The 17,769-nt window shown below is 54.4% G+C and overlaps 1 protein-coding gene across 1 annotated transcript in view; it reads left to right on the top strand.

The window, feature by feature from the left end:
- CRYBG2 (crystallin beta-gamma domain containing 2) overlaps positions 1–17,769 on the top strand; it is a 39,910-nt gene that overhangs the window by 3,852 nt on the left and 18,289 nt on the right. Inside the window, exons 2-7 of the mRNA XM_025402628.1 lie at positions 299–362; positions 10,358–13,163; positions 13,567–13,614; positions 13,700–13,812; positions 13,976–14,105; positions 17,480–17,619. Coding sequence (XP_025258413.1) covers positions 349–362; positions 10,358–13,163; positions 13,567–13,614; positions 13,700–13,812; positions 13,976–14,105; positions 17,480–17,619 — 3,251 coding nt within the window. The 5' untranslated portion in view covers positions 299–348. The remainder of the gene's footprint in view (positions 1–298; positions 363–10,357; positions 13,164–13,566; positions 13,615–13,699; positions 13,813–13,975; positions 14,106–17,479; positions 17,620–17,769) is intronic.

The following is a 17,769-nucleotide window of genomic DNA, read 5'->3' as shown; positions in this document are numbered from 1 at the left end:
AAAAAAAAAAAAAAAAAAAAAAAAAAAAAAAAAAAAGACTAGCCGGGCGAGGTGGCGGGCGTCTGTAGTCCCAGCTACTCGGGAGGCTGAGGCAGGAGAATGGCGTAAACCCGGGAGGAGGAGCTTGCAGTGAGCTGAGATCCGGCCACTGCACTCCAGCCCGGGCGACAGAGTGAGACTCCGTCTCAAAAAAAAAAAAAAAAGTTGGGGGAGAGGACTCCTGGGTCCAGACTGGGGGTGACAGTGTTGGCACAGGAGGAAGCTACTTCATTCTCTTCCCCCTGTGCTTCCTTCCCAGGCCTTGGGATGGCCGGAGCTGCTCTGACCTAGCCCAGGTTACCACCAGCAATGTCAGCCTCAAGGTAGGAGAAAATCCAAAGGGGAGTGGGGAGTGGGGGAGGGCAGGAGCTCTGGGAGGGCTGAGCAGGTTGTGAGAACCCGGACTGACAAGTCAGACAACTGGAGCTCCAGTCCTCCCTCTGCCACTGATCCACCATGTGCCCCTGGGCAGATCGCTCTCCTCCTTGAAACCTCAGTGTTCTCTTCTGCAAAATGGGGACAATAATGCTCCACTCTCAAAGCTGTTGCGGGAGATAAAATAATGGATGTGGGACATCCTGCGTGGTTGGGGCCCGGACTTTCAGGAAATGTGACTTCCTAAAGCTGGGATCTTCTGGGGAGGGATGTAGGGGCAGAGGGGCCTCACTTCTCTCCATTCCCTTGTTTGGCCTGACTGCCTTCCATCTTTGGTCCCTTTTCCCCACTTCCTGGCATGGCCCCTCAGGGGTGAGGCTGGGCTAGTGGCTTAACCTCCTGCCACAGCTTCCTCATCTGCAGTGGGGACCGGAGCCCTGAATTGAACAGTGAAAGAGTGTTCTTCCCTTGGAGGAGTGAGGCCTGCCTCCTCTGGAGGTGGCTTAAGCAGCCATGTGTCTCTCTTGGGTCTTGAATACCACGAGTAATTGCCAGTGTTTAATTGCCTACTTGTTATGTGTTGGGCCCTCTGCATGGACTATCTTGTACCATCTGTACTACACTCTCAGGAGGCAGGTACTGTTATTATCACACCCATTTTCCACATGAGGAAACTGAAATGCAAACGGTATTGCAGCTATTATAGGAAGCAGCAGGGCTGGGCTTCAAGCCCAGGTTGCCTCGATCCAAGCCTCCAGGTTCATCACTGTGCTCTTGCCTCTTGGGGTGGTCAGCCCCTGGGGAATGAGAGGCTGTGTCTGTTTCATAGATGAGTAGATTGAGGCATTTGGCAGCAAGGACCCCTGCTCAGAGGAATTTTGACCTCCTCTGTTGCCAAGGACACAGCCCATCTTTTAAAATGGGTGGTTTTGGGGGCAGTGTCTATCTGGGTCTGGGGTGCTGAGCCCTCTCCTCTTATCCCCACAGCCAGGCTGGACCCCAGGGGAAGAGAGCAGAAGAGGTCAGATGTTGTCCCATTTCAGGGGAACCTTCTTCCCTGGCTCCCTTACGTCCCAGGTACATCCTCCCAGGCGTGCTGTCTTAAGCTGGGAGGGTACAAGAGAGGTGGCCGCAGTCTCTCTGTTAGCCTGGAGTGGGTGGAGGCCATGGGCACTTAAGGCAGGCCTGGCCACCCAGCTTTCAGCCCCAGGGTGGGGAAGCACCTCAGGACTGCGAGGAAGCTGGGGTCCCCAGCCTTTGGGAGGCATGGCCGGCCAGGCCCTGGGTGCCTTGTCACCTGGTAGAGAGTGCGGCACCTGAGAGTTGGGAGCCCTCACTGGCTTGCTGTGTGATCTTAGTCATGTCGTCGCCTTCTTTGGGCCCCGCTTTCCTCTTATGTAGAATGGGAAGTGGGGAGTTAAATGCTGAAGGGCCTTCCCAGAGCTCTGTCCCTTTGTCTAGCTCTGGTGGCTTAGCAGCCTCTCCCTAGGGCAACTTACCTTGGTGTCAGGGCCCTGTTCAGCTTCCCTGTGACAGGGAAGGTACCAGGTACCGGGGGTGCCTGGAGGGCAAGGGGAGCTGTCACTGTGCCCCTACCTCTCTTAATGTCTGTCTCTGTTTTCGCCCAGGCCCAAGCCCAGAGCTGCTCAGAATGGGACATCCATGTAGGAGGCCATGGTGATCTCTGGATTTGGAAGCAACAAGGAATCTCGGGGGGTCCTGCTCAGTGCCTCGGGCGCCTACAGAGGCCAGCGGTAGGCAGTGCCTTCGACCTGGCCAGCTGTGCCTCCGTGGAGCCTGAGAGCCTGGCCTTGGAAGTGGCCTCAGGAGAACCTGCTCGTGCCAGGCACCCCACATACCCAGAGCCTGCTCCTGAACATGGGGAGCAGGGACCCTCAGGCTGCACCTGTCAGCAGTCTCCACCCATAGCCCCAGAGGTCCCTCTGAGGCCTGAGCCACCCAGCAACCTGGAAGACGCACCCCTGCTGCCCCACCCTGCATCCTTCCTCGGGGCAGAGGGGACAAAGGGCGAGCCTGCCACCCCAGGGACTGCCTTGCCAGAGCCTGCCCAGACCCTACACATGCGTCCCTCTTCCAGGAGGACCCGCTACTACATCACTGTCACACTGCTGGGGCACAGGCAAGCACCTGGGGAGGAGGGTAAAGAACCGGCCCAACCAGCTCCACACCCCTGCGGCCCTGAGGAATCCGAGGGCTGGTGGGAGCCTCCCCATGGGCCCCGCCCCATCACGGGGTGCCAGCCGGCCCCGCTCCAGGAACCCCAGCTGAGAGCCCAGTCGCATCAGGGGAGCACGGCCCAGCAGCAGGAGCTCCAGGCTGGCGGGACACCTGGGTCCCCACACAGACTGTGAGTAGTGGTCGGTCTCTGTTGGGAGATGGGAGGGGAGACTGGGGGAGACTGGCCTGGCTGCCCTATCTTGAGACTTTGCCTATTCCCTGAGCCTCTCCAGCTCTACGCTCATTCATTCAGGACCCTGAGTTGACTGTGCCTTCCCTCCCTGCTCCAACCCTTCCTTCCTCTCCCTCCCTTTGCCCACAGGCTACCTCCTGGAACCCACTGCTGCTCACCCTCACTGTCCATCTGAGGAAGGGGAAAGCCTGTCAGGGAGAGGATGGGCAGGAAGGGGGGTCACCTTCTCCGCAGCACTCACCACTCCCCAGTTCTGTTCAGGAGGCCAGAGACCCAGCCTGGGAATTGGCACCCGGCCTAGGTGCTGGGTGTCCGGGGAGAGATGCTTAACCTCTCGGGGCCTTGAATTGTTGAGAGGATTTGGTAGCTGAAAATGAGGAAGGAGGAGGTGGTTACAGGAATATACTTTGAACTCCAGAGACTGGGGGTGCCAAAATAGCAGGGATGCTTATTAATTACCTCTCAGTGACAGCAATAATTACCCCACCTGGCTCTGTGCTGGAAGCCAAAGGAGCAGGCGTCGAGTTTCCCAAGCTTGGTTTTATTTGTGTTGAAATGACTCTCCTAAATCTGCCTGGGGGGCGCAGAGGTGGAAGGATGTGTCCCCCAAAACTCATCAAGGAGGGATGAACATGGAACCTCCCAGGGATGACTCTGAAGAGGAAATGAGCCTGGGATGGGGTTTTGAAGGGGGCTTAAGAATGATGGGGTGGCTGTCATTTGCAAATTTGTTTTCTAAGCATATATATATATATATATATATATATTTGAGATGGAGTCTCGCTCTGTTGCCCAGGCTGGAGTGCAGTGGCACGATCTTGGCTCACTGCAAGGTCTGCCTCCTGGGTTCACGCCATTCTCCTGCCTCAGCCTCCCGAGTAGCTGGGACTACAGACGCCCACCACTACGCCAGCTAATTTTTTGTATTTTTAGTAGAGACGGGGTTTCATCATGTTAGCCAGGATGGTCTCGATCTCCTGACCTCATAATCTGCCTGCCTTGGCCTCCCAAAGTGCTGGGATTACAAGCATGAGCCACCATGCCCGGCCTTCTAAGCATACTTTTATTTAATCTTCCCAACCACCCCAACCCCTGCCACCTAATTCTAGGAGGCTCCGAAAGGTTAAGTCACTTGCTCAAAGTCAACTAGAAAGTGAAGGGGCTAGAATCTGAACTTCGGTTTCTATAACTCCAGTGCCTATGCCCTAACCACCGCTCCATCCTGCCTGGAAGAAGCCTCTTTGGCCCTGTGCAGAGAGTGGAGGGTTGGGTGAGGTTGCTGTGTGGGCTCCAGGGTTTTCTGGGCTCCCATGGCGCTGGATTGGGCAGTGTTGTGGTAGCAGAGGCAGAATCAAGGATGCTGGGGTCCTCCAAGCAGGGGTCAGTGTGACTGGTTCCGTGCCAAGGAAGAGGGAGATGTAGGACCCAGGCTGGCTCTGAGACCTGCTTGGATGCCCCAGAAGTCAGGGGCTGGGAAAGAAGGGCTACAGAGAAAGGGAAGGTGAATGGAGGAGGCTACCTTGGAGAGGGGGACGGGAAAGAGAAGTAGGGTTAGCTGGGGGGATGTGGTTTCTATCTGCCACTACCTTGCTATTTTGGGCCCAGGTGGATAATGACAGACTCAGGTGGGAGGCTGGGGCTCACTTAGAGTGGGGAGGAGGTAACCTCCAGAAACATCATCCTTCTATGTCCCCTTCCTGGGAGAAGGTTCTCTGGGCCAAGATTGGCAAATATGGGAGTGGGGAAGAAGGGGGACATAGCTGGGACTGCCAGTGGGAATGTGTAAGATACTTGAGCATCCAAGCATATGTGTCCACGTTCAGGGGTAGGTGAATTTCAAGGAGAAGACAGCTTGTGGCTGTGAATTGACTGTGTGTGTATTGTGAATGTGTGCACGTGTGTGTCATTGTGTCTGTGTTTCTGTCTGTGTGTACATGATTTGTGTCTCTTGTGGCTCTGAGTGCTTGCGTGTGTTTGTATTTCTTGGGTGAGTGTGTATTTGTGTGTGTGTCTCTGTGTATGTTTTTGTAGGCGTCTAGATGTATCTTTGTACCTGTGTGATTGTGGGTCTGTGTTGGTATCTTTCTGTGTGTCTGTGACTGCGTCTGTGTGACACAGCATGTGTTTGCCTGCATGTGGGCCTGTGGACTGGTTTGGCCTAGTTTGGGGGTGACTCACAGGTAAGTGGGGAGAATCCAGGACTTGTTGGGTTAGACAAGGCTCTTTCCCACACTCCCCCCATTCCCTCCTCAGCCTCTCCCTTCCCAGCTCCACACGCCTTGTTTGGAGGTCACAGGTCACGCTGCCAACAAATCCACTTCTGGTCTGGGGCCCTGCAGAAGAAAGGGCTCTGGGAATGGGCCCTTCTGCTGGCCCAGGAGAGGCATCCTGGGTCATTGTATTGGGGTATGTCTTCAGAGCAAGGACGAAAGGGGGCATCTATAGGCAGGCACATTCCAGCAGAGTCTGAAGGACATTCTAGCAGTCGTGACTGTTCAGGGACGGGGCAGGTGAACTGTCAAGTGGTGACCTCCCTGTCCCTGGAGGTATGCAGGCAGAAGCCAATGACCACATGCTTGTGGAATGACTGGCTATCAAGGGTGTTGTCCAGGGGTTGGGCTGGTTGAGAAAGATGTTAAATTCTGATTAGTAGGAGGTCATTGACAATATCTGATCTGATGATTGACTGCTTCCTTTAACATTGCTCTCCTGTCGCTTTCCTGATGCCTATGGCGCTTTCCAAATGTCTTGTTTTTTTTTTTTTTTAAGATGGAGTCTCGCTCTGTCACCCAGGCTGGAGTGCAAGCTCCGCCTCCCGGGTTCACGCCATTCTCCTGCCTCAGCCTCCCGAGTAGCTGGGACTACAGGCGCCCGCCACCTCACCAGGCTAGTTTTCTGTATTTTTTAGTAGAGACGGGGTTTCATCGTGTTAGCCAGGACGGTCTCGATCTCCTGACCTCGTGATCCGCCCGTCTCAGCCTCCCAAAGTGCTGGGATTACAGGCTTGAGTCACCGCGCCTGGCCAAATGTCCCTGTTTTTATGTCTAATTCCTTGGCCCCTAGTTTCTTAATATGCCACCCTTCATGAGAAAGTTGGCTCTGGTTGAGTCTAGCCAAGGCCTAGCACATCCCGTGATGCAATTAGCATTGAATGAGTGAGTAATTGAATGAATGAATGAGTTAGAGCTCAGGCTTTGCCACTTACTATAAGCACCATCAGGGACAAGGAAGCTCAGAGAGTGGGAAGCAGATGGACAGGGGCTTAGGAGGGGCTCAGCGAGGGCATCAAACTTCATTTGGGAGGAGTCCCAGCGAGGAGGGCAGGGGTTGCATGAGGAAAAAGGGAGCTCCCTAATGGGGACCGAGGAGTGGGTTGGGGCCTCAGTGAGAGGCTAAAATCCAGAGCCTTTGGTGTCTGGCTATGTCCCGCTCTCAGGAAGCCCTGGCCTGGGAAAAGGACCAGGGCTCTATCTAACTCCTCCACCTTCCAGGGTCCCCCCCTCCAGGAACCCTGTCCCTGACACTGTCATAGCCACCAGCGGTCCTGGAGTCAGGTCAGGCTTCCCAGGGCCTCAGTCTCTTTCATCTCTGCCCCTCATAAAACCTGAGTCACTGCTGGGGCCACAGGGAAGGGTCAAAGTTCTGAATTCCACCAGCTTTTCAGGAAGGAGGACAATGGGAAATGGGGGAGGGGAGTGGGGGCAGTGGCCCCATTTCCCGCCCCGAGTGAGGTCTCTGGGGGGTACCTCATGGAGAAGGCCCAAAGACTGGGGCTGGACAGGCTGACCTCTCTGGGGTTCGTGGGGTCTAAGAATAGGATTGCCCTGGTCAGTGTAGCTTGGGAGTCAGGGAGTGGGGGTGGAGAGGCCCTCCAGCACTGATGTGGCTCCCTGTAAATGTAAACCCCCAAACCAGAGACTCAGTTATAGGATACATATATTAGGGAGTTTGGTATGGTGGGTAAGCACTTAGGGTTGGGGTTCAAGTTTTGATTTGGCTATTCTGTGACTTTGGACAAGTTTCTTAACCTCTCTGAGCATTAAAAAAAATCTCATCTGCAAAATGGGAATGTATGATCTAATTTATTAATAATTTATTCTTGGCCAGGCACGGTGGCTTAAGCCTGTAATCCCAGCACTTTGGGAGGCCGAGACGGGTGGATCACGAGGTCAGGAGATCGAGACCATCCTGGCTAACACGGTGAAACCCTGTCTCTACTAAAAAATACAAAAAACTAGCCGGGCGAGGTGGCGGGCGCCTGTAGTCCCAGCTACTCGGGAGGCTGAGGCAGGAGAATGGCGTGAACCCGGGAGGCGGAGCTTGCAGTGAGCTGAGATCCGGCCACTGCACTCCAGCCTGGGTGACAGAGCGAGACTCCGTCTCAAAAAAAAAAAAAATTATTCTTTATGAGGTCTCAAGCTTGTGGGATTCTTCTGAGGCTTCAATGGGACAATGAATGTAAAGCACTCAGTAAGGTGTTTGGCAGAGTAAGCCCTCCTCAAATGGCTGCTGTTGTTGTTGTTGTTGTTGTTGTTGTTGTAACTATTAAAACAGAGAAATTCACCTGAGAGTTCCTAGGGAGCTTAGTCTGTTTTCTGTTGCTTATAATGGAATACCTGAACCTGGAAGCCCAAGGTCAAGGGGGTGCATCTGGTGAGAACTTTGTTGGTGATTCTCTGCAGAGTCCCCAGGGGGCTCAGAGCATCACACGGCAGTGGGGCTGAGGTGCTAGTTCAGGTCTCCCTTCCTTTTCCCATAAAACCACTGGTACGGTCAGGCACAGTGGCTCACACCTGTAATCCCAGCACTGTGGGAGGCGGGGGCAGGCAGATCTCTTGGACTCAGGAGTTTGAGACCAGCCTGGGCAACATAGTGAAACTCCATCTCTACAAAAAATACAAAAATTAGCCAGACATGGTGGTACACGCTTGTAGTCCCAGCTACTCGGGGGGCTGAGGTGGGAGGACTGTTGGGCCCAGGAGGCAGAGGTTGCAGTAAGCTGAGATTGTGCCACTGCACTCCAGCCTGGGCAATAGAGCAAAATCCTGTCTCAAAAAAAAAGAAAGAAAAAAGAAGCCCCTAGTCCTACTCCCACAATCACCCATTAATCCATTAAACCATTAATCTATTAATCCATGAATGTATTAATCCATTCATAAGGCAGAGCCCTCATAACCTAATCACTGCTTAGAGGCCCCACCTCTCAATATTACCACACTGGGGATTAAGTTTCAACATGAGTTTTGGAGGGGACGAATATTCAAGCGATAGCAGAAGCTTAGAAGGTTTTCTTCGGCAGGTGTTGATATTATCCTACATTTAGTAAGGGAGGTTATGGAGATCCAGAGAGATTAAGGAAGAGTCAGAAAAGAAACAAGACCCAGGCCCCACCCCTCCAGAACAGAGGGTGAGACATGCTCTGCTGAGGACGATCATAGGAGCAGCTGGACATGCCTGAGAGCCATGGCCTGGGGTAGGAGGGAGGATGCCTGGATATGAATTCAGAAGATGGGAATTTAAATCCCTGCTTGACAACCTCATAGCTGCGTCATCCTGGGCCAGTCACTCCTCTCCTCTGACCCTCGGTTTCTTAACCTTCAGTAGGGAAACAATCACAGAGGACAGAACTGAGGGAAGAGTGCACTGTAAAGCCCAAGTCCCTAATGGAGCCCAAGGGGCTCCATTTATTTACTTTTTTTTTTTTTTTTTTTGAGACAGAGTCTTGCTCTGTTGCCCAGGCTGGAGTGCAGTGGCGCGATCTCGGCTCACTGCAATCACCGCCCCCCGGGTTCAAGCGATTCTTCTGTCTCAGCTTCCTAAGTAGCTGGGATTACAGGTGCCCACCACCATGCTGGGCTAATATTTTTATTTTTAGTAGAGACTGGGTTTCATCATGTTGTTCAGGCTGGTCTCGAACTCCTGACCTCAGGTGATCATCCTGCCTCGGCCTCCCAAAGTGCTGGGATTACAGGTGTGAGCCACTGTGCCCGGCCTAAAAAAAGTTTTTAATAAAAACAAAAATAAGGCTGGGTGTGGTGGCTCACGCATGTAATCCCAGCACTTTGGGAGGCCGAGGCGGGTAGATCACTTGAGGTCAGGAGTTTGAGACCAGCCTGGCCAACATGATGAAATCCAGTCTCTACCAAAAATACAAAAGTTAGCTGGGCATGATGGCACATGCCTGTAATCCCAGTTACTCAGGAGGCTGAGGCAGAAGAATTGCTTGAACCTGGGAGGAGGAGGTTGCAGTGGGCTGAGATCGCGCCACTGCACTCCAGCCTGGGCGACAGAGCGAGACTCTGTCTCAAAAAATAATAGTAACTTTTTTTTAATGATAAGATCTCTCTGTCACTCAGGCTGAAGTGCAGTGACATAATCAAAGTTCATTGCAGCCTGGGCTCAAGTGATCCTCCCACCTCAGCCTCCAGGGTAGCTAGGGCTACAGGCACACACCACAATGCTGGCTAATTCTTTTAATTTTTTGTAGAGACTTGTAGAGTCTTTTTATGTCACCTAGGCTGGTCTAGAACTGCTGGCCTCAAGCAATCCTCCCGCCTCTGCCTCCCAAAGTGCTGGGATTACAGGTATGAGCCACTGCACCCAGCTCTGAGAGGCTCCATTTAGACCTACACCTGCCCCTGTGCTTTGAAGACCATCAGCAGGTGCTCATGCCCGTATACACGTGTGCACACCTGCTAATGTGTGGTTACAAATCTCCAAGGTGACAGCAGAAAGTTGATGAGCCAGCATTTTAGGTTATAAGGCGAGTATTTTGGGTGTGGTGGCATGTGCCTGTAGTCCCAACTACTTGGGAGGCTGAGGCAGGAGGATCACTTGAGCCCAGGAGTTCAAGGCTGCAGTGAGCTATGATCATGCCACTGCACTCCAGCCTGGGTAACAGAGCTAGATCCTGTCTCAAAAACAAAAAACAAAAAACAAAAAAGGCAGGGGGAGGTTTCATTGCTTCTCTTACTGGACTCTGGCAAGACTCCAGTGTTGTGGCTGAGGACCCTGATGCTTGAAGGGGAGAAATGGCCAGCTAGTGAGCAACTAAGGAACCCAGCTCTGTTTGAGGCCAAAGCCCATATTTCCTGAACAGAGTTAGAACAACACTTGCCCCGTTTTCAGCTTTCTAGTTTTCAGCTCTTGGGGGACTAGACCTAGGGCTCTGTGGGCAGAGTCCCAGCGCCCCCATAGACCTGTAGGTCAGCTGCATCTTCCCTTCTGCCTTCTTTCTTTTCTCTCCATCTGGGCTCAGTCCTCAGCTTCACCTTTGAGGGACCCTGACCTAGGAGATCACCTGAAAGTCAGGGAGAGGGATGGATGAGGAGCTCTGATCAACCAAATCAGAGTTGAGACTACCATGCCGATTTCACAGATGACAGCAATGACCTGAAAGGCCAAGCGATTTGCCTGAGGTTCCTGGCCTGACTGGGCTAGGGGTGGTTATTCTGCACTTTGGGAAGCCACTCTCACCACCCTCTGACCCTCATCTCTCTTCCTCCTCTGCAGGGAGCTGGACCACAGTGGGACAAGGACGCCTCCAGACAGGTTGCCAGGGTCCCACATGGAGGAGGCAGGTGGGCCCATGGCCCGGGCCAAGGCCCGAGTGGTAAGTGCCACACTGACATGGCGGCAGCGGCCCCCTGCCCAGGAAGAGATCAAACATGGTTTTCACAAGGTGTCCCTGGTGTCAGGGGCCCAGATGGAAGCCCCCCAGAAGGAGATGTTTGAGTTCAGCCATCGAGAGGAAGTCAATGGCTTTGCAACACAGGAAGAAGAGACCGTGAATTGCCAGGGCCCTTGTGATACGGCTGGCTCCAAGAACTTCCAGAGCCATGGACCCATCTTTTCCAAGAAGTACACACCACCTCCCAAGGAGAAAAGGCCTCAGCAGAGGCTGAAGGAGGCTGTGGACCAGAGTGATGGCAGCCGCCAAGATCCCAGGACTGAGCCCCCACGTGTGGGAGCTATGGCCAGGACTGAGCTTTTGGTTCCCCTGCCTGGGCCCCGAGAGCCAAGTCCCCACCCAGGTGTAGGTCTCACCAGTGGGAGCTCCCGGAGCCTCGAGGAACACCGAGTGACACGCACTGTGCGGACCACCACGGTGGTGAGAGGTCATGTGGACCAGCGGGTGAGCAGCTCTGTGACTGTGAGGCCAATGTCCTCAGGCGAGGCCCTGCCACGGGGCCGTCAGGTCGCCCGCATGGTGCAGCCAGTGGTGGTGGGCTCCCCACCAGGCTCGCCCAGCCGCAGCCAGGCTGTGAAAGTGCTAAGTAACCTTGTACCTGCTAGGCACAGCCCCCATGCCAGCCACCTGCCCAGGCCCACAGCTGGAGTGCCGAGAAGCACAGGTCTGGGCAGCACAGTGGGGGCAGCCTTGAGGCAGCTGCCTGAGACCGGGACAGCAGAGCTTAAAGACAGCTCTGCCCTGGTCTCTACAGGCATCCCAGCCAGTGCTCACCTGCCTAAGAATCAGGATGTCCCTGCAGCCTGTGCAGATCGAGACCAGGGCAGAGCCCCGGATGCCAGGGCCTGTGAGCTCTGGCAGGTGCTGGGAGCCCCCAGTTCCACTGAGCTCCCTCTCCAGACTTCTCAGGGTCAAGCATCAGTCCCCTCCTCTCCCAGACTCCAGACCCATGTCCCCTCTCCAAGCCTAGCCCACCCTGCAAAGCAGCCTGTGGTGCCCACTCATGCCAGGACCCAGCTCACTCCCCTTGTTCTGCCCCCTATAAAAAGGGAAGGGCTTGTGGACCCCCCTGCTGCCACCGTGCTGCCCATGGTGAGGAGGGAGCGTGTGACAGTCCCTGAACAACCTCCTGCTCCATCCTCTATAAGAAGGAAGGATGTCCCCAGCCCAGGAGGTCTTTCTGCTCCATCGTCCCCAAGCAATAAGTTTGTTCAGAACTCTGAAAATGTCCCTGTCCTCACCTTTACCCAGAAGGAGGTGGTGTGGGGCCCCGGTGCTCCTGCGGCTGCATCCCCCACCCGGAAAGAGGCCGTGAAGGGCCCCGGTGCTCCTGATGCCTCATCCCCCACCCAGAAGGAGGTGGTGCAGGAGTCCAGTGCTCCTGCTGCCTCGTCCCCCACTGGGAAAGAGGTTGTGAAGGGCCCCGGTGCTCCTGCTGCCTCATCTCCCACCCAGGAGGTGGTGCAGGGGTCCAGTGCTCCTGCTGCCTCGTCCCCCACTGGGAAAGAGGTTGTGAAGGGCCCTGGTGCTCCTGCTACCTCATCTCCTGCCCAGAAAGAAGTGGTGCAGGGGTCCGGTGCTCCTGCTGCCTCATCCCCCAAGTCAACTGAGGTTGTCCAGGGCCCAGAAGGCAGACCTAGCATCCAAAAAGAGGCTGTCCAGGGTATTGCAGGCAGCCTTGCTCCACCCCTCACTAAGGAAGAGACTGTTCAAGACCCAGCTGCTCCTGCCACCTCACTCCCCAAACAGGACAAGGGGGTCCAGGACTCTGAAGGGAGCCCCATCTCATCCCTCACCCAGAAAGAGGTTGTGCAGGACCCTGCTGTTCTCCCTGCCCCATCTTCCTCAGTGGACAGAGTGTCCCCCAGCCCAGGAGGCACCCCTGCCCCAGTGCCAACAGGAGCAGAGGCCAGCACGGAGTCCCAGCTTGTCTCTGACTCCACCGAGGGCAAGACGTGCCCAGAGACATTGAGGGAGGAGGATGAGGTGGCCCTGGCCACTGACCTGGAGATATTTCTGGATACCCTGCGGAGCATGGAGCCCCCTGAGATCCTCCGCACTCACCGGCTGCCACGAGCCCCTCGCTCCTCCTACTTGTCCATGTATGCCACACTGCCTGCCATTGAGGAGGACCAGCCAGGGCCATGGGTGCTGGGCCCCGGCCCCCAGGAGGTGCCTTCACTGGAAAAGAAAGAGGAGGAGGAGGAGGAGGAACCAGAGAACCCCTATCTAAGTGATGACGAGAAGCTTCAGCGCAGGCAGGAGAAAGCTGGGCCCAACCCCTCCTGGGACCTCCACCCTGCCAGGCCCACCCAGGTCTCCTGCTCTCCTCTAGAGATGATGAAGAAGCATGTAGCAGGAACCAAGGGCCCCCACTTAGAGCTGGGGTTGGAATTGCAGGGAGGCACCAGACTCACTTCCCGTCTTGGAGGCAGCCTTCTTTTCGGCAGTCTGGTGCCTGCCACCAAGGAGGCCTCCACCCCGGAACCGCTGGGCACAAAACTATCTGCCCTGCTGCCCCATGGGGCACCGGGGCTCAGGAAGGTGCCAGGACAGTTGCCCCTGCTTTGCAGTGAAAGACCATCCCTGACAGAGAAGCTTGCCTGTGCCCTGCCCCTAGAGGAGTGGGTAAGTGAGGCCTTGGGTGGTGTGAAGAGAGTGGTGCTGGGAGTCAGAGTCTGGGGGCAGAGCCTTCTGTTTGAAGTCTGGTTCAGTTGACCTGTGCAAGCCACATCTCTCTGGGCCTCAATCTCCCTATCCCTACTGTGGGAGGTTTGTACTGTGGATTCCAAAGGGCATGGGGGCTCCAAGATCCTGGGAGCTGAGGAAGGCAGGTGATGAGCACCCAGCTCCTGGGACAGGGTGATGAGTCCTCTGGGGGTTGGGAGCAAGTGTGAGCATCCTCTATGCACCAGCTCCTTGGGGGTGGAAGTCAATAGGGAGGATGTGGGATCTTTGGAATGGCAGGTTGTGGGGAGGCAGGAAAGAGGTGACACCACAGGACTTACTTTATCACCTGCCTCCGTTTCAGAGCCCAGCCTTAAAGACCCAGGGCAAGCCGAACACCAGGCCTGGAAAGGTAGGGTTGTGGGGGCAAGCGGGTGGGGGCAGCAGGAGGCAGGGGCCTGGGGTGAGAGCCTGAGGACCCCTCTGTGCCTTCTCAGGTGATCTTCTTCTCGGAGTCTGGCTGCCAAGGCAGTGGCAGGGAGGTCTGGGGAGACATTGTTGATGCCTCAGGCTGGGCCCCCGTAGCCTCCATAAGGGTAGTTCGAGGCTGGTGAGTGGGGAGTGCCCAGCAGGGCACCTGGCTGTGAACCCCGGGGGGTGCAGAGGGGAGTGAGAAGTGACCAGGCCAGCCTGGGAGAAACCCCATCAGCTACCCAGCAGCCCTGGGCACATACTCCTCCCCATCTGTGACCCTGGAATCTCTGTGCCCACAGCTGGGTGCTGTACGAAGAGCCAGAGTTCCGGGGTCAGAAGCTGGTCCTGCCTGAAGGAGACATGGAACTCAGAACCCCAGAGACAAAGTGGAGTCCCCAAGGCATCGGCTCCCTAAGGAGGGTTGTCTGGGTGAGTGACTTGCAGGTGGGAGACGGCCTCGCGGTGCCTAGAGTTGAAATCCCTGAGGCCGGGAGCAGTGACTCATGCCTGTAATGCCAGCACTTTGGGAAGCCAAGGCAGGTGGATCGGCTGAGGACAGGAGTTGGAGACCAGCCTGGCCAACATGGTGAAACCCTGTGTCTACTAAAAATACAAAAATTAGCGGAGTGTGGTGGCATGCGCCTGTAATCCCAGCTTCTCGGGAGGCTTACTTGAACAGGAGAATTACTTGAACCCGGGAGGCGGAGGCTGCAGTGAGCCTAGATTGCACCACTGCACTCCAATCTGGGTGACAGAGTGAGACTCCGTTTCAAAAGAAATTCCTGGGAGAGATCTTATGGGGGTAGCGAGCAGAGGGGCTTCATATGGACTGGTCTGTAGATTCCTGACCATGGAGCTGACTGGGGAAGAAAGAGATTCTGGGAAATGGGCAGCCTGGCTTGAGGAATCAGAGCCCAGGCAGAGGCCAAGCTCAGCTTGGGAAAGCAGCCTTGGGAAGTTTGAGTGCATGCTCAAGCAGGAAGGGGAGAGAGCAGCAGAGACGAGGGGGGAGGGGATGTTCGGGTTACCTGCCCCCCAGGGGCCAGCTTGCAGGCCCCCAGTCAGACCTGAGGTGCCAGGCATGTTTGCTCATTCATTTGCTCACAGATCCTCACTCATGTCTAATATGTGCCAGGCACCAGTGCCAGGCAATGGGCAGTGCGGGGAGATCCCCTCTCTGCCCTGCAGGACTTACAGTCAAGCTAGGCTATGAGGATTGGGTTTGGAGCAGGGACGCCATATAACCAGACTAGGGATTTATAAACATCCCACTGGCTGGCTGCCAGGTGGAGAAAAGAGGGATCCTGGAGGGAGGGAGACCAGGATGGGCTGTGCTTTCCAGCCAAGGGGCACCTCTGATTTTTGAGGAAGGGCTCTGTGGTTTGAAAAGTTAACATTATAATTTCAAAGACCAGGCACGGTGGCTCACGCCTATAATCCCAGCACTTTGGGAGGCCAAGTTGGGGGATTACTTGAGGTCAGGAGTTCAAGACCAGCCTGGCCAACATGGTGAAACCCCGTCTCTACCAAAAATACAAAAATTAGCCAGGTGTGGTGGCAGGTGCCTGTAATTCCAGCTACTCGGGAGGCTGAGGCTGGAGAATTGCTTGAACTCAGGAAGCGGAGGTTGTGGTGAGCTGAGATCGTGCCATTGCACTCCAGTGTAGGCAACAAGAGTGAAACTCTGTCTCAAAATAACAATAATAATTAATAATAATAATTTCATGTTTGTAAAGTGAAAACAACAATATTGTTTTCACAGCATAGTAATAAACTACCAAAATTAAGCTTGACACCAGAAGGAAGAGCAATGACTCTAAAAGCAGTGTCTATCAGGCATTTTGGTTCTTTTGGTTTGTTTGATTTTTGTTTCTTTCTTTTTTTTATTTTTATTTTTTGAGACAGAGTCTCATTTTGTCACCCAGGCTGGAGCGCAGTGTCATGATCTCGGCTCGCTGCAAGCTCCACCTCCCGGGTTCACGCGATTCTCCTGCCTCAGCCTCCTGAGTAGCTGGGACCACAGGCACCTGCCACCATGCCCGGCTAAATTTTTTTGTATTTTTAGTAGAGATGGGGTTTCACCGTGTTAGCCAGGATGGTCTCGATCTCTTGACCTCGTGATCTGCCCATCTCAGCCTCCCAAAGTGCTGGGATTACAGGTGTGAGCCACTGCGCCCGGGCTGATTTTTGTTTCTAATGAAAGAATGAATAACTGATTCCAGAGCTGTTGCAATCTTCCTGGTAGGAGATGACGAGAGCTCATTAGCCTTAACTGGGACAGTGGCCCAGGAGGAGGGGACAGTTTTCAAAGCCTCTCCAGAGGCTGGGCGTGGTGGCTCATGCCTGTAATCCCAACACTTTGGGAGGCTGAGGCAGGTGGGTCACCTGAGATCAGGAATTCAAGACCAGCCTGGCCAACATGATGAAACCCTGTCTTTACTAAAGAAAATACAAAAAATTAGCCTGGCGTGGTGGCGGGCACCTGTAATCCCAGCTACTTGGGAGGCTGAGGCAGGAGAATCGCTTGAACCCAGGAGGCAGAGGTTTCGGTGAGCCTAGATCACGCCACTGCACTCCAGCCTGGGCAACAAGAGCGAAACTCCGTCTCAAAAAAGAAACAAAGCCTCTCCAGAAACACGCAAATGTTTACGGACAATTAATTGTGAACTTCTCACAATAAATTTAACTTCATGTGGGAGGTAACGACTACAAGAGAAAAGCAAAGGCTTTGAAGTCAGATGTTTCTGGATTCCTTTGATTCATTCAGCATTGATTGGGCGCCTGTTGTGTGCCAAGCACATGGGAGGTGCTAGGTTGCAACAGTGAACAAAAACTATACTGCTCTGCCACTTACAAGCTGTGTGACCTTGGGCAGATTGCTTAACATTTCCAAGCCTCACTTTCCTTACCTGTGACTGGATGAATAACACCCACTGGGAGGACTAAATGAGATAGGGAAGGACATGACCTTAGCACAGTGCCTTGCATGCAGTAGATGCTTCGTACATATTTGATGAATGAGTGAGTGAATGAAAATGGTCCTGGTGGGGAAGAAACACTCAGAATACAAAGAGGATCTGCTGCTTCCTGGGATGAGGTGCAGGCAAAGCCAGTCTGGACAGAGGCAGGAATCGTACCTAAAGGAGGGGTCAAAGTTGGAACTCAGGAAGTGACTGTCCATCTTGCCCATCCTCCCACCAGGCTGGAAGTCAGGCTACCCAGAGGTAAGGCTATGGGCCTGGCACTTTGCAGGGTCTCCCAGGAACTTTAGTCCCAGGTCCCAAAGGTTCAGCAAGGGACCCGCATGGGCTTTGGTCTCAGGCTTGGCTGGTTGACCTTGCAAAGACCACCCTAGTCACTTTCCTGGTCTCTGGGGGAATGGCCACAAAGGTTTTCCCAGAAGCTATTTGGAGCCCTGGCTAAATGGACTTGGGGAGGCGGGGTGTTGTCCAAGGGGGCTGTTTATATATCTTTTCTTTTCTTTTTGAGACAGAGTTTCAGTCTTGTTGCCCAGGCTAGAGTGCAATGGCTTGATCTTGGCTTACCGCAACCTCTGCCTCCGAGGTTCAAGCGATTCTCCTGCCTCAGGCTCCCGAGTAGCTGGGATTTCAGGCATGTACCACCACGCCCAGCTAATTTTTTATTTTTAGTAGAGACTGGGTTTCCCCTTGTTGGTCAGCTGGTCTCAAACTGCTGACCTCAGGTGATCCGCCTACCTCGGCCTCCCAAAGTGCTGGGATTACAGGCGTGAACCACCACACGCAGCTGTTTATATATATTTAATTTCCCCCCTCCTTCCATAGGACTACAGGACCCCGGAAATCAGCCTCTTCTCTGAGGAGGGCCTCAAGGGGGCGCAAGTGAAGCTAAGAGAGGCCTTGAAGAATTCCCAGGGTCTGGAGAAGCCCCTGCAGGTGGCATCTGCCACTGTCTCTGCAGGACTGTGAGTCTGGTCTATTCTAGAATCTCTTCATTTGACATTCACTGTGCTGGGTGCTGGGGACACAGAGGTAACAGAACCCAGTTCTTGCCTTCGGGGGTGCTCAGTCCACTGGCGGGGTCAGGCAAGTAAGCAGACAATAGCAATTCAGAT

Source organism: Theropithecus gelada, chromosome 1 (genome assembly GCF_003255815.1).
Source record: "Theropithecus gelada isolate Dixy chromosome 1, Tgel_1.0, whole genome shotgun sequence".
Lineage (NCBI taxonomy): Eukaryota > Metazoa > Chordata > Mammalia > Primates > Cercopithecidae > Theropithecus > Theropithecus gelada.
This window is presented reverse-complemented; position numbering and strand designations above follow the sequence as displayed.